This window comes from Bos taurus, chromosome 11 (genome assembly GCF_002263795.3).
Source record: "Bos taurus isolate L1 Dominette 01449 registration number 42190680 breed Hereford chromosome 11, ARS-UCD2.0, whole genome shotgun sequence".
NCBI lineage: Eukaryota > Metazoa > Chordata > Mammalia > Artiodactyla > Bovidae > Bos > Bos taurus.
In genome coordinates this window covers 96,459,653-96,476,680 of record NC_037338.1, presented here as the reverse complement: position 1 = coordinate 96,476,680, position 17,028 = coordinate 96,459,653, and the positions used below count along the sequence as shown (strand labels likewise).

Sequence of the window (17,028 nt, the reverse complement as noted above, 5' to 3'; positions counted from 1 at the left end):
GCAGGTTCATCTTGCCCATTTTCTTCCCCACATTTGGAATCAGTCATTTCTCCTGGGAGTCTTGATTCTTTTTAGTGGTAAATGCCATTGAGAGACCACAAGTGAGCTCTAGGGGTGCTCGCTGGATTGATTTTTTTTTTTTAATAGGCCTTTTCATGGAGTAGAGCTCAGAAAAAAATAAAATTTTAGAGAGAGAATACATTGTGAGTTAGTGCTGATAATTCCAATTCAAATTTAAGAATTTCTACTTAATTTTTTTGATTTTATGTTTATGTATCTTTTCTCTTGCTGAAAACCTTGGTTCCAGAATTGAAATATGAATGTAATTAGTAACATTATGATTAGTGAGAACATTTTAAGAATTTTTTAAATCTTTTTAATACATTCCACTAGGAAATACAGTCATGTTGCTCTGTGATAAAGTTACTTAAAATAACTCGTCTCTTTGTAGTTTAACTACCAACTAAATACTATGCTTAGGTTCATGTATTTCATTTTGCTTTATTTTTTGAGATTGCATTTTCCTTTATTAATTACAGAAAACATTTATGTGGTTCCAAAGTTAAATACATAAAAGAAGAGAAATCTAGCTTCAATCTTTATCTTCTACTCTTTTAGTCATTTTAAAAAAGATTTTGGCTCTCCTGTCCACTTACAACTAGATATAAACATATTCACATTCGTATCCCCTTTTTTAAAATTAAAGATAGCATAATACACCCTATTTTATGCAACACATTTTTCAGTTAACAACGTATCCTGAGAATTACTCTGGATGTGGAGCAATCTATGGAGATAGGTTTCATGATGTGGATGTATTATAGTTTAGCCATGAAGGCCCTTGTGGAAGGATATTTGATAGTTTTCAGTCTTTTGTCGGAGAAGGCAATGGCACCCCACTCCAGTACTCTTGCCTGGAAACTCCCATGGATGGAGGAGCCTGGTAGGCTGCAGTCCATGGGGTCACTAAGTGTCAGACACGACTGAGCGACTTCACTTTCACTTTTCACTTTCATGCGTTGGAGAAGGAAATGGCAACCCACTCCAGAATCCCAAGGACGGGGGAGCCTGTTGGGCTGCCGTCTATGGGTTCGCACAGAGTCGGACACTACTGAAGCGACTTAGCAGCAGCAGCAGCAGCAGGCTTTTGCTGTTGCAGATGGCACTGCAGTGAAAAGCCTCCCACATATGAGTTTTGTTTTATTGCTAGTATCCCTAGGATCAGATCCTGAAAGTGATATTGCTGGGTCAAGAGGTAAATATATGGTTTTCTTGGACATTCCCACGTTCCCCCTTCGTTGAGAATTTACTCTTTTGCATTCCCTCTAGTAATAGTGTCTATTTCCTCATAGCCTTAACATTTTTTATTTTTGCCAATCTGATAGAAGTGCAGTGGTATCAGTGTGTAGTTTTAATTTGCATATCTCTTATTGTGAATGTGGTTGCACATCTTTCCATTTGGTTAAGAGTTATTTGAGTTTCTTCTTCTGTGGATATTATATATTGTACATTTTTCTATAGGGTTGTTGATCAATGTCTTCTCTACTTTGAGACTCTTTATATAATTAGGAAGTTTTTATTTTTATAGCATCAGATTTATCCATTTTCTTATTCTGAAGTTTATAACTCATATTTTTAAAAAAACTCATTAGCTGGCTCTGGGTTGGGTGGGGGAGGAAAATGTGGAAACAAGACCAGTTTGAAGATGGTGGTAATAATCCAGCTTCCATAGCCATAGGTGGTTCTGGATATCTTCTAAAGTTTCTCTTGATGGATAAAGTGTGGAAGAGAAAAGTGGAATGACACTTAAGTTTTTTGCCTGGCAGAACAGAATTGACATTAACTGAGAAGATGATTGTGGAAGGGGCAGGTTAGTGGAAAGATCAAGAGGTTGGTTATATAAGGACATGAAAAGTTTGAGATGCCATCAGGCAACCAGGTAGAGGAGTGAAATAGAAAGTTGAATATGCAAGTCTGTAATTTTAATGAGTATTTAGGAATAATCATTTAGAAGTTATCAGCGTACAAGGGTATTTATATAAGTTTTCCCTATTTATTTTTTTATTGAGGTATGCTTACATACATTGAAATGTACAAGTGTTAAATGTTTGATGATTTTTGCCAACATACACACCCGGGTAACTAACATTCCAGTCAAGTATGTAGCATTTCTGTAACCCAGAAAGTTCCCTCGCGCTTTCTAGTTAATCCACTGCCCAAAGGCAATTACTATTCCAATTTATATCACCACAGTTTAGTTTTTACTTTTGTAAAATGGTGTTTCTTCAATTTCAGTCTGAATTTGGCAATAAGGAGTTCATGATCCAAGCCACAGTCAGCTCCTGGTCTTGTTTTTGCTGACTGTATAGAGCTTCTCCATCTGTTTTTGCTGACTGTATAGAGCTGCAAAGAATATAATCAGTCTGATTTCAGTGTCGACCATCTGGTGATGCCCCATGTGTAGAGTCTTCTCCTGTGTTGTTGGAAGAGGGTGTTTGCTATGACCAGTGCATTCTTTTGGCAGAACTCTATTAGCCTTTGCCCTGCTTCATTCTGTACTCCAAGGCCAAATTTGCCTGTTACTCCAGGTATTTCTTGACTTCCTACTTTTGCATTCCAATCCCCTATAATGAAAAGGACATCTTTTTTGGGTGTTAGCTCAAGAAGGTCTTGTAGGTCTTCATAGAACAGTTCAACTTCAGCTTCTTCAGCATTGCTGGTCGGGACATAGGCTTGGTTTACCATGATATTGAACATGGAACAACAGACTGGTTCCAAATAGGAAAAGGAGTACGTTGAGGCTGTATATTGTCACCCTGCTCATTTAACTTATGTGCAGAGTACATCATGAGAAATGCTGGGCTGGAGGAAGCACAAGCTGGAATCAACATTGTCGGGAGAAATGTCAATAACCTCAGATGTGCAGATGACACCACCCTTATGGCAGAAAGTGAAGAAGAACTAAAGAGCCTCTTGATGAAAGCAAAAGAACAGAGTGAAAAAGTTGGCTTAAAGCTCAGCATTCAGAAAACAAAGATCATGGCATCTGGTCCCATCACTTCATGGCAAATAGATGGGGCAACAGTGGAAACAGTGGCTGACTTAATTTTTCTGGACTCCAAAATCACTGCAGATGGTGATTTCAGCCATGAAATTGAAAGACGCTTACTGCTTGGAAGGAAAGTTATGACCAACCTAGACAACAAATTAAAAAGCAGAGATGTTACTTTGCCAACAAAGGTCCGTCTAGTCAAGGCTATGGTTTTTCCAGTGGTCACGTATGGATGTGAGAATTGGACTATAAAGAAAGCTGAGCGCCGAAGAATTGATGCTTTTGAACAGTGGCGTTGGAGAAGACTCTTGAGAGTCTCTTGGACTGTGAAGAGATCCAACCAGTCCATCTTAAGGGAGATCAGTCCTGGGTGTTCATTGGAAGGACTGATGTTGAAGCTGAAATTCCAATACTTTGGCTACCTGATGTGAAGAGCTGATCTCATTTGAAAAGATCCTGATGCTGGGAAAGATTGAGGGCAGGAGGAGAAGGGGATGATAGAGGATGAGATGGTTGGATGGCATCACCGACTCGATGGACATGGGTTTGGGTGGACTCGGGGAGTTGGTGATGGACAGGGAGGCCTGGCGTGCTGTGGTTCACAGGGTCGCAAAGAGTTGGACACGACTGAGCAACTGAATGGAACTGAAAATTGTGTTTACCTACGTATTTTATCTTTTTGGCTGTGGTGCACCACTTGTGGGATCTTCATACTATAGCCAGGGATCAAACCTGGGCCTCTGGCAGTGAAATCCAGGAATCACTAATCCAGATTCTGGAATATATAAGTACATTAATCAACAGATTAAAATCTATTAATTATACATTAATAGCAATAGATTAAAATACACACTTAAGAACATTTTAGATTGCTACTAAAGTGGTATTTTAAATATTGGAAGTGCTGTTCTACCTGTAATCAATCAACAAGTTTATTGCTGTACTTTGGAAAGGAATGATCCTTTATCAAGCACCTATTTCTTCTTGTTCAGTCACTAAGTCATGTCTGACTCTTTGCAACCCCATCAACCGCATCACACCAGGCTTCCCTGTCTTTCACTGTCTCCCGTAGTTTGCTCAAACTCATGTCTATTGAGTTGGTGCAGCCATCCAACCGTCTCATCCTCTGTCACCCTCTTCTCCTGCCCTCAGTCTTTCCCAGCACCAACGTCTTAGCATCAGGTGGACAAAGTATTGGAAAAGCAAAAACAAAAAACCTACTGGGTGCTAGGAACAATGCCAGGTGTCTTCTTATCTTGTCCCCACAGTGATCCTAAGAGATAAGTTACCAATAGCTCCAGAAGAAACTGTGAGTTTATCAAAGTTGTGACTTATCAAAGTCACTGTACTGTTATCAGTAGAGTTAAGTGTGAAGTGGTAACGTATTAACTCTTCCATTCTCTGACTAATTCCCAGTTGGACTTCTCTCCTCAACCTATGACACTTTCCCCCTTCCTCCTTTGGTTCCTACATCATGGAGAAAAGGATCTAATTCTTTTTTAAAAGGTGGCATTTCTGGAGAAGGAAATGGAAATCCACTTCAGTATTCTTGCCTGGAAAATCCAATGGATGGAGGAACACAGTGGGCTACAGTCCATGGGGTCACAAGAGTTGGACACAACTTAGCAACTAAACGACCACCACCACCTAACTCCTTACCACAGACTGAACACATGTGTACAGTAATTTCCATGCTCAGGTATTCAGTCAGCACAGTGCTCGGTGAGATCCTAGTTTGGTAATCGTAATTACAGATAGTTGATCTGGATGATTCAGTCTTAGGACTGTATCATGCAGGTGTTATCCTTGTACAGGTCTGTGTTTAGTTACATACTTCCTCGTCCATTCTGCCCTGGCCTTTGGGAGGTCCATCTGCCTTCTCCCTTTCCCTTTCCATTGTTCTGCTGACCCGGGAGGCTGGATTTGGAGGTTCACTCTCTGGACATATCAGATTGTATGCATGCATATCATAATCATAGTAGCCTTCTTGTTGATTCAGGTCACTAAATGCATGAGGTTTTCAGAAATGTATGCTACTATTAAATAATTTTCTGGGCCCAAGAAGCTAGCATACTATTCATTCACACACAAAAAATACGTCACTTTGCTATCTAATCCACATTCTGAATTTGTAAGTACATGTAATCAACAGATTAATATCTGTTAATTATACATTCATAGCAACAGGTCCTTTTCTCCTTGTTTGCCACATAAATCTATAGGGACTCTTCTGATAAAGTTGTCCCACTAATTTGTTGAAAATAACTTGTTACCTTTTTAAAAAGTTCTAAGTGACTATTTCAGAATTATGTTTAATCTCAGTTCTGGTTGGTTGTGCTCAAGAATGGAATGGATTGAATTTAGTTATTGCATATTTTAAGATTGATTCATTTGAAACTTTAAGTATGGAAAATTTCGAACATCACAAAAATAAAAAGTACAGTGAACCCCCATGTACTTATCATCCAGCTATCACCTTAAATGACATTCAGATTAATATAGAGAATTAAATGATCTTTGAGAGGGTATGGAACTAACTTGTCTTGGTTCACTAATGAGTAAGTGCTGAAGATTTTGATTTAATAACTTAATCTGAATTCCTTCAATCATTATTTTATTCATTGATTCATGCAGTGAAATTTATTGAAGGTCTACTGTGTTCATTAGTGCCTAATGGCTAAGAGCCTTGGTGGGGTGCAAATCTTAGCCCTGCTCCTTACAGGCTGTGTGACCAGGGGCTAATCAAACTATTCTATGCTTCAGTTTCCACACTGACACAATTGAGATAATGCTAGTGTCTACCTCATAAGTTTGTTATGAGGTTTAGATGAGATAAATTGGCTTCCTCAATGTATGTTAATTACTGTTATTATAAATACTCTTCCTCCTTTTCCTTTTCCACTTCTTCATCTTTGTCATCCACATTATGTGCTAGGTACACATTGGGAACCATGAGAGGGTTAAGTTGTGAACCGTGTCCTTGAAAAACCAGAACTTCAAAATTAGAGGGAGGAGAGTCCTTTAGGATTATCTGGTTTGACAAGTCCAGAGAGGTTTAGTGAATAGTCCAGAATCACACATCTGTTAGTGGCAAAGCCAGGCCAAAGCTTAGATCTCGCAGCTGTGAAATGCTCTTCTTATAGGATAGCCCTTCTGTTGATTTATCTGACCTCTGCCCCTTTCCTTAAACCCTCGTCTTTCTAAATTGACAAACATGACCTACATGTATATTTCAGTGTTCTGCTGGTTTAGTGCACAGACATAACAGTATATGTTAGGCCTGTTGCACATATCAGACCTGAACATGTCCTTGGATACTCCTGCTTAAGGTTCCAAGGAAGACTTTAGGGAAGGTAGACACAGGCCGTCTCTCTCTGTTGTAATCACAAAGATGTTTTTATCTTCCTCTTGTATCACAGCCCAGGAGTTAAAGTCACTGTTTGAAAAAAAGTCCCTCAAAGAGAAACCTCCAAATTCTGGGAAGCAGTCTATATTATCTGTACGCCTGGAGCAGTGCCCCCTGCAGCTGAATAATCCCTTTAACGAGTACTCCAAATTTGATGGCAAGGTAAGTAAACTGGAACGCATCCCTTCAGGTAACGCCTCGACTGAATGGAGTTACTGTTGTTATTGTCATTCTTATTTTTATCAGATTTAAATTTAAGTAGGTTTCAAAAGGGAATCAGAATAAACAAAGGATGTCTCTCACATTTTCAAAGACTGAGGGTGTGAAAAGGTCTGGATATGGGCTTAACTGTGGTTTCCACAGTAATATGTTTGGGAGGATGAAAACAGAAACAGTCCTGAGATAGGAATGTGTGTGTTCCTGTTTTATGTCCTAAGGTTTGGGTTAGTCGGGTTGTGATTAATTAAGGTCTAACTGTGGGGAAAGCCTTGAAAATGGTTCTGGGAGGCAGTTTGCATTGTCTTGTATGAGTCTTGATTATAACTCCACAAATTGTGGACGTTAGAGCTTCTCTTCAGAATTCTAGGACGTTGCTTTGCATTTCAGTATTTTATTGAATCTCGTTTGACTCTTGCTGTGCAGGATGACTTAATTTTTTCCTGTCCTGACAATTTACAGTTTGTAAAATTAAAGTGTGTTTATTTTCCTTTTAGAAAAAGGACCACTGTTTTAAGTGGAGTATAGCTCTACGTGAGCACCCTCTCTCCTGCATTCCCACATTCTGTGTCTCTGTCCCAAACTGAGCTGGGCTTCTTTCAGAACTGTAGCAGTCGATTGTTTTATTTATTGCCATTATGTTTGCTGTCTGTCAGTGGCGTGGGGGTGCTGAATGATAGCTTGTTGCCTGGAGGGATTGTGTACAATCTGTCTTATTTCAGCACAGTTGCAATTAATAAACATAGAACTCTTTGCTTATGTTTGCACTTTTCATATTCAAGTCCTGGTTATATGCTGGTTCTTTCAGTTGTCATCTTTGAGCATGGTGATGTTCTTTACTTTGAAACACTTTCATCTCATACAATTCAGCATGGTTTCACTGGTTTTTTGTTTAGTATCTAAGTCATGTCCAACCCTTTGCCACCCAATGGACTGTGGCCCCCCAGGCTCCTCTGCCAATGGGATTTCCCAAGCAAGAATACCCAACAACAGCTGGGTTGTCATTTCCTTAAGTAAGCATATATGGCCGTTGGCACATGAGGTCATTGATACTGGCAGAGAAGAACAGAAACTAAAAACAAAATGCATAAGTAACATAAAATCCTAATTTGCTCAGGAATTTTCCCCCTAAAACATCAGAAAGCACTTTTAGTAAGTTAGAGATTGTATCCTGTGAAGAGCTGCTCTTCAGTCTGCCCCTGCCCCCATCTCCTGCTGCTGCTTGTGGAATACAGCAGAGAGAAGGGTCCCCTAGGGAACGGGAATGTCAGCCTCTGGAAACAAGTGAGTTGGGCTTAAGGGGACTTTTTTTTGGAAATACTGCAGTTGATTCATTTGGAAATGTGAGACGTTATTATTGGGATTAGATTACATGGCTGGAATTTATTTGTTTCCTATCATCTCATTGTTTGAGGATGCAGTGAATTCTGGAGTAATTAATATGTGGTAATGCTTTGCCAACAAAATAGCACAGACCTTTTAAAATACCATATTCTAGAATTTTGATTATGCTATTAGAGTCTCCTATAAATTACTTACACTTGGAATTGTTTGAAGGTTGTGAACTCTGTGTGTTATATATACCTAATTTCTGAAGTGCCAGGAAGGAATTGAAAACTAAACCATTTCCTCAGTCACAAAGGAATTATTTTTACTAGATGTGTGTTTACACTTACAACTCATGATGTTTTTTGTCATATCAAATGTATTTGTAATCAGCAAAGGGTGTGAGCATGGCCCAATCACCATTGTACAATTGATTAAGAAAGATTTATATATCGATAAGTCTTTCTTGTGATACAATGCTATTTTTTTATTATCCTACATATTACAATTGCTAAAACACAATTAAACCCTTGTTCTCATCTATTATTTAATATTGATGCATTTGGCAGATGTGTAATGAAAGTGGCTAATATTTGAAGGATATTGTACTGTACATATTAAATTAGTCTTTCTTTTATCTTTGTGAAATGCATCAATATGATATTCAGTGACATCTCAATGATTAATAGAGAATTATACTTGAGTCAAGCCTTTTCGTAACCTAGAAATTAAAATGACTATTCAAATAACACCTCAAAATGATGAAATTAGCATTTTGTGATTGCATAATAATGGGATTGTAGTAGTTATAACAGCACCATGGCTGCCTCTAGAGTTAAGATCATGTCAACCCCTTGATAATAAAGCCTTTCTGTGAGAGTCGACTTTAATAATTTCCAGATTGATTCTTCCCATAAATCATTTGACGTTCAGCACTAAATTTTTGTTACTGTTGTAACTTAAAATTATTTTATTTTTATTCAGCTCATATTTAAGAAGTGAAATGAGTGTCCTGTTTTAATGATTCACCATCTTGTCATCACTCCCTGTTTTTGCTTCAAATGTAAGAGTTTTTCATGTATTTTGATAGTTCCTTCTTTTTTTGCAAAGGTTTGTTAAAGCCACTAAAATATGTACAGTTTTAACCCCCCTTACAAATATTCACAATGCTTTTCTTGGGAATAACTTTTGCCTTATTTACATAATTAACTGAGTTGCTTAGGTCTCTTGGGCAAATGGTACATAATTGGGGAGAGAAAGGGCCAGGAAAGAGTTTGGGGTCTAATTAAATATGCTAAAAAACTACTTAATTATGTATTTCCTCAAGAGACTAACTGCTGTGAAATCCTCTTTATGATTAAACTAGCCTTGGATTTGAAAAAAAGAATTTTGTTTTTGGTATGGCCTTACAGTTACATCAGAGTTAAGCAAGCATCCTTAAGAGTTTGTGCAAGCTGAATTGTTGTTGGTTTTAGTGCTTCCAAGGGTAAGCATCTCTTAGCTACTGTGCTGAATTAAAGTGAATACTTTCAAATTGTTTCTGGTTCCTGTAGCTGGTAAATAATTTTATTTTTTTAAAATTGTGGTTGGTTGATAACTTCTTGAAGATATACAGTTGAGAGGGAAGGCCATAGGCTTTATGGTAATTTTGAAGGGCTTTTTGATCAGGTTTATTACTGATTTTGGCTTCCCTTGTAGCTCAGTTAGTAAAGAATGTGCCTGCACTGCAGGAGACCTGGGTTCAGTCCTTGGGTTGGGAAGATCCCCTGGAAAAGGAAATGGCAAATCACTTCAGTATTCTTGCCTGGACAGAGAAGCCTGGTGGATTATAGTCCATGGGGTTGCAAAGAGTCGGACATGACTTAGCGATTAAACCACTACCATTACTGTGTTTGTATTATTTTTTTTGGCAAATTGGCAGGGCTATCATGACCTGTTTTAGATTCGTAGGTTATTAATAACCCTGTTTACTGACGAAAACAGACCAAGACAGATTGCAAGTGGTTTTAAGGAATGCTTAGCTGGACAAGGCAAAACCAGGCTCAGCCATCTGCCTCAAGTCTTTGGGCTTGTTAAAAACAGAACCTCTGATTAATGAACAAAACCAACCTCTGTTTTAGAGGTGAGATAATAGGAACATTTTTGTGCTGATCCTTGTGATCTCCCTGAATGTGGGAAATGTTGGGTGTGACCGGGAGTTGCTCTGAGGCAATGAAGGCGTGATAGGCAGTGAACATTCAGCACTGATTTCAGTATTCCTAAATATGTGGGTTTCTGCCCTGTCTCTCCACCTTTTAAAAAAAATGGAGTCTTATTTTAAAAAGTATCTTTTCATTCCATGCCTTACCACTTAGTTGAGAAGCCTTAGCTAGTACATTGACATCACTGTTTTGTTTAAACTGTATTTACAAATATTATCATCATCAATAGACCTCCAGAAGTTCAGATATGCACCTCCTGTCAAGACTGTTACTAACAAAGAAATACTGATTATCAGCTGTGTGACCGTAGTCAGGTTTTTCATCTCACTGAACCTCAGACGTAGGAAAAGAAAGTGAGTTCCTTCCTCACAATCCTGATGAATCCATCAAATAGGATAAAACCCCCAGCACAGGAAGAGGCAGTATAATTTAGTTGGGAAGCAGATCTATTTTGAAGTAAGATTTGAGTTTGAATCCTGACTCTATCACTTAATGGTGTGACGTCAGGCTGGTTACTTAACCTCGTGAAGCTTCAGTCCTTGTACGTGGAATGAGGTGGTGGTGGCGTGTCTCTCTCTGGAGGATTGAGACAGCATGCTGGAAGCACCCAGCAAACACCTCACTTCTGCCCCCCCTCTCTCTGTAAAGTAAAGGGTGCGGGCCAGTCCTGCTTTCTTTGCTTTAGATTGTTGACAGGATAGAGTGAGAGGAAATGTGCTCTTCAAGCCTGGAGTTTAGCATGGTTAAACAAGATTCACAGCAGACTGGGTGACGGTGGTCTGCTTGTAGAAGTCCAGGGAATCAGTCCAGTGGGGTTTTGACCTTTAACGTGAAATAGGAAGATTAAGACAAGTAATTACTTTCTTTTTTTTTTTTTTCCTTTCTGCAATGGCTATTTTCTAAACATCAGGTGAGAAGGTAGTGTGATGTCAGTATTGCTTGGCAGTTTACTAAAACATTAAATATCTTACTTATTTGACTTAGCGAAATTACACTCTGAGTATGAGGAGGATGTTTGCCTTGACAGGTACTTTAAAAAGCAGAACCAGTTCTGATTCATATAAACAACTGTGACTTTGATTGTGTTAACTTATTAGAAAGTAACCGTTTCTCTGTTAGAAACTGTTTTAACAGGGAAGCTGCAGAGAGCATGGGGGAAGGGATAATTCATGAGTGCTAATTGCTTGGCTGTTAATTTTCATAAGTGTTGATAGAAGCAGTTCCTTAAATTAAACTTTGTTTAAAATGTATCAGGGGAAATATTCCACAATGTCGAGCCTGAAGTGAAAATTAATATGAATGCTGTGGCAATTAACACATACTGGTTAATAGCTTTTAGCAGCATTTTGGGATGATAGTCCTTAAATACATTTTTGCATGCTGCTCTTGTTTCAGCATTGTTCCAGTCTATGTCTGGATAATTATGAACAAATGTTTTCTACAATCATTGGCATTAAGTAGCTCTCTTCACAGAAAAGTCATTTAAAACTTTGCAGAAAGTGCGAAGGGACTGAAAACTGTTGCAGACAAAAGGCCAGCGAATCGCCGTCTTGGAAAGGCAAATTGCCTTTCTGAGGAAAATGCTCCTTCTCTGTTACCCTGGAAACAGCCCCCTCTTATATGGTAAGCTACTTTAGCTTCAGGATCTCTTTCCAAAAAATGATAACCTGGACTTCCAAGTGCTGATTATGTTTCTGGACAGCAGCTTTTGCTTATTGCTGCCTGAGCTGAGACATGGCCTTGAGCCTAAGGGCCTTCTGCCCTTTGACCTTGCTTCTTTCTTCTGACCAACCTCCCTCCCCACTAAAGTTAGCCAGCCACCCCGTCCTCCCCACCAGAGGAGGTGGCTGAGAATGGAGTTGGCTCTGTCGATCTCATTTCCCTCCTTCCTTTCAATAAGAGTGCTTCGGGGGTTCACTTGGCTTAGTGCCTATTACGAGGCAGATCTCAAGAGAGAGAGACAGACAATCTGAGGTAACTCTGTTGTTTGAATTAGGAGCTATTTGTCTCTCTCTTCCATTGGCTTCATGAAACATACCTTTTTAAATAAGGGAGAGTAAAGCCCCAACATTTGGCAACTTCTCCCTGTGGTTGTATTTTGCTAGCCTTCCTTTTCATAGACCAGTTTTTATTGGTCTGTTCTATTTCTAAAGCAAGATTTATTAGATATTTACTACTTATTCACACACCGTGGTATACCAAGAAAAGGACCAAATTCATTAATTTAAAAATATCTTTTCCTGCGATTATTTCCCCCTGCAGTTGTACGAATGCAGTGCTCTTCCTGTGGCTCAGCCTTACCTGGAAATCTCCAGCGGAGGCTTTGGGATTTTTGTCTGGGTGGTGTTCACAATGAATTAAATAAGAATCTTATAACAAAAGAAAGTGTTTTCAGGATCCTCTTCTGCAGTTAAATTCTCAAGGCTGAGTTCTTAAAAGTAGCTTATTCCACTCTGAGCTTTCTGTCCCGGCCTCATTTCTGCAGTTTGTTCTGTGTCTCACCAGTCCGGAGGCTTCCTCTAATTTTAGAGCCATCCTCTAGAAATTCCCATCAGAGGTGGAATTCACCATCAACTCAGACTTTTCAAAGGAAGGCAGAATTTTGCAATGATAAGAGCATGTTTGTCAGGCTTGGGTTAGAATTCTCACTTGGCTATTTACTTGCTGTGCGATCCTGGGCAGACCGCTTTACCTTCTTTAAGCCTGTTTTCATATCTATAAAATAAGTTTCATGATACTTATCAGAAAATGCTGTTGTGAGGATTTAATGAGAATTATAAATGCGTACGTAGTGTATGTGGTCAGTGCTGGAAGATGTATTGGCTTCCTTTGACCACATTGCCGTTTATTTACTTCCTATTTAATGAGAGTCTGCTACATACCAGGCACTGTTAAGTAAAATCTGGATACAGTACTGAGTCAAAACAGACCTGGTTTCTGACTTCATGAAGCTTCCTCTCTTGGCAGGAAGATAGATGTTATATAAATAATCACCAAACTAAGTGCAAAATTGCAGTCATAGTATTGTTTAGTCACTAAATCGTGTCTCTTTTGTGACCCCATGGAATGTAGCCCACCAGGCTCCTCTGTTCATGGGATTTCCCAGGCAAGAATACTGGAATGGGTTGCCATTTCCTTCTCCAGGGGAATCTTTCCGACCCAGGGATCGAACACGCATCTCCTACAATGGTGAGCGGATTCTTTACCCCTGAGCCACCAGGGAAGCCCCACAGTCATAATATCAGTTCAGTTCAGTCTCTCAGTCGTGTCTGACTCTTTGCGACCCCATGAACCCCAGCATGCCAGGCCTCCCTGTCCATCACCAACTCCTGGAGTCCACCCAAACCCATGTCCATTGAGTTGGTGATGCCATCCAATCATCTCATCCTCTGTCATCCCCTTCTCCTCCTGCCCTCAATCTTTCCCAGCATTAGGGTCTTTTCAAATGAGTCAGCTCTTCACATCAGGTGGCCAAAGGATTGGAGTTTCAGCTTCAACATCAGTCCTTTCAATGAACACCCAGGACTGATCTCCTTTAGGATGGGCTGGTTGGATCTCCTTGCAGTCCAGGGGACTCTCAAGAGTCTTCTCCAACACCACAGTTCAAAAGCGTCAATTCTTTTGCACTCAGCTTTCTTTATGGTCCAACTCTCACATCCATACATGACTACTGGAAAAACCATAGCCTTGACTAGATGGTCTTTGGTTGACAAAATAATGTCTCTGCTGCCTCTGCTGCTGAGTTGCTTCAGTCGTGTCCGACTCTTTGCGGCCCCATAGATGGCCGCCCACCAGGCTCCCCCATCCCTGGGATTCTCCAGGCAAGAACATTGGAGTGGGTTGCCATTTCCTTCTCCAGCGCATGAAAGTGAAAAGTGAAAGGGAAGTTAGTCGCTCAGTTGTGTCTGACTCTTAGCGACGCCCTGGACTGCAGCCTACCAGGCTCCTCCGTCCATGGGATTTTCCAGGCAAGAGTACTGGAGTGGGGTGCCATTGCCTTCTCCGACCTTCTCTGCTAGTCACAACTAATTAGTTACCAAGTTCCAGGAGAGATACTGGAGGCTTTAGGAGGGTTTTCATAGGGGCATCTGACCTCGTCTAGGCTGTCAGGGATGGTTATCTCTGTGAAGGTGACTCAACCTGAGAGTTGAAGGCAGAGTAAGAACTAGCTAGGTGAAGGGAGAGGAGAAAGGACTTTCAGAGGATCTGAGGCAAGTGGCGGGGGTGGGGGGTGCGGCTTGGAGATTTGGGAAACTAGAAGGCTGTGTGCTGGAGCCCAGGACTGAGGTATTGTGGTGCAGGGGGAAGCTGCAGGGGCTGGTTCTACCATGTATGGCTGTAGGGGTGTCCTCTGCAGCCTGAGAATATAGGAGAGCCTTGAACCAGTTAAATGAGGAGGGAGAGTCACAAGGTTTGTGTTTTGAAAAGATCCCTGAAGCTCTGATGAAGAGAACACACTGGAGAAGGGTTTGTGAGGCTTGAGAGACCAATCAAGACATTTTTGGCAGTGGTCCAGGTAAGAGAAATGGTAACGTGGGCTTACTTATTGGTGGTGGAGGAGTGGATGACTGCAAGAGGTACTTAGTAGGTAAAAGTGATAGGGCTTGATGATGGGTTGACGATATGTCAGGGAACATAGGAGAAAGGAGTTTCAAGGATGATTTCTTGATCAGATTCTGGCTTGAGGAACTGAATAGATACCATCTCTGAATTAGGAAGCACTGAAAGAGGGCTGCAGATGCTGCAGAAGTTACCGTCGTGAGCTGGTTTGACAACACGTCACAGCCTGTTACCATGTCCTTAAAGACACTACACATATTCTTTTTTGGAGGGGATAGGGTATACCCTGCTTGTTAGGCTTATATTGGAGGCATCCGAGACAGGGTCTGGGATGAGCACGGGCTAGGAGCCAGGAGCCTCTTCTCTGTTTCCACTTCACAGCCAGCTTTGGTACTTTGGCTGAGAAATTGCCCTAGAAGTCAGTCACCTTCTCTGAGATAGGGCTGTACTTTCAGATGCCTAATCCAGCTCGTCAGGCCCTTCAGAGGAGAAAATGAGATAATAATTTTAAATGAGGCAGATGTCAGGTGTCCTTTAAGAAAATACATTGATTGTAATTCTTGGAGATTAGGGGAGTAAGAGGTAAAACATGGTCATATTTTTGCTATAATAAGATTACTGTTGTGGTCCTACCCTCTTCCTGGCTAATTAAATACCAGATTAGCAGATGAAATCTGGTTGGAATGAATAGCAAACACTGAGATTGCAGTAAAAGCATGGGAGACAATCTGTTTTATAGGTGTGGTGGGACTGCAGACAGTGGGGTTTTATACTGAGCTTTCTTATTGGGGGCAACTTGCTCTGCGTAATTTGCAGTGTAGAGATTTTCTTGTCGCTCCAAGTGCTAGGCCTTGATTTTATTATGTTGAAGACAACTATCCATAAATATTGAGTGACAGCCTAGGGTCACCCACTTGGGCATGGAATCTAGGTGTTCTAATTCTTAGAGATTTTTATTTTCATTCTTAATGGCATTCATACTTATAAAATGGAAACCTGAGTTCCAGGTTCTCAGGTTTCCTGAGACCATGTGGTGGAAAGAACACAGACACAGAAGATGTTTTAGCCCTGGCCATACTGTGGACTCTGTGACAGGTCACCTCCCATCTCTAACAAAGCCCCAGTTTCTGCATGTTTAGAATGAGGAACTTGGTTTAGATGATCGCTGGATTTCTTTTTGGCTTTAAGGTTCCATAGTTTTGTGATCGGAGAAGGCAATGGCACCCCACTCCAGTACTCCTGCCTGGAAAATCCCATGGATGGAGGAGCCTGGAAGGCTGCAGTCCATGGGGTCACTAAGAGTCAGACACGACTGAGCGACTTCACTTTCACTTTTCACTTTCATACATTGGAGAAGGAAATGGCAACCCACTCCAGTGTTCTTGCCTGGAGAATCCCAGGGACGGGGGAGCCTGATGGGCTGCTGTCTATGGGGTCACACAGAGTCAGACACGACTGAAGTGACTTAGCAGCAGCAGTTTTGTGATTGGAGGTGATTGACATCAGTGATATGTAGAAGGTTATAAATGGAAAAGAAATAAGGAAAACTTGAACTCTTGAATAGTTGACCATCTACATACATGTTGCTACTTTCCTCTTTTAGTTGATCATAACAAAATTGTGGTAGAGGTAGTTTTATCTCCATTTTAGAAATGAATAAACTGAGGCTCAGAAAGGGAAAGTGACTTGCTCAAGGAGACCCCACTAGTATATGGCAAGACTGGTATTTCAGTACCTTATTCCAGTACCACAACTTTCTTTCTTAGAGTCTTTTACAGTCATCTTTGTGGAGGAAACACAGTATTGTTAATATCTGAAATTTTTCAAAATTTAAAAACAAAATAATTTTCCCTTTACCAGTAGACTTGGAATCTGATACACTGGTTTAGCTCTTATCAGTTGTGTCTGTTTGGTGAGTTACTGCATTTTGTAAGCCTCGATTTTCTCACATGTAATAAAGAAATAATGAGATATTGGGGCTGAGGAAGGAGGGAATTGCTTTACACATCAAATCTAGTGAAAGTGAAAGTTGGTCAATTGTGTCCGACTCTTTGCGACTCTATAGACTATACATTCCATGGAATTCTCCAGGCAGAATAATGGAGAGGGTAGCCATTCCCTTCTCCAGGGGATCTTCCCAACCCAGAGATCAAATCCAGGTCTCCCACATTGCAGGCGGATTCTTTACCAGCTGAGCCACCAGGGAAGTCACAAATCCAGTGTGTGTCCCACAAATGCTGTTTTCTTTCCACTGATCTTCTTAGTAA

General features: G+C 40.5%; 1 protein-coding gene across 13 annotated transcripts in view; it reads left to right on the top strand.

Annotated features, from left to right (window-relative positions):
- MAPKAP1 (MAPK associated protein 1) overlaps positions 1–17,028 on the top strand; it is a 232,872-nt gene that overhangs the window by 39,875 nt on the left and 175,969 nt on the right. For all 13 annotated transcript variants that reach the window (XM_005213147.5, XM_024998825.2, XM_059891328.1 and 10 more), the window contains one exon: positions 6,472–6,620. Coding sequence is in view for 10 of the 13 variants with exons in the window: in XM_024998825.2 (XP_024854593.1) it covers positions 6,472–6,620 (149 nt within the window). In the remaining 3 variants the exon portion in view is untranslated. The remainder of the gene's footprint in view (positions 1–6,471; positions 6,621–17,028) is intronic.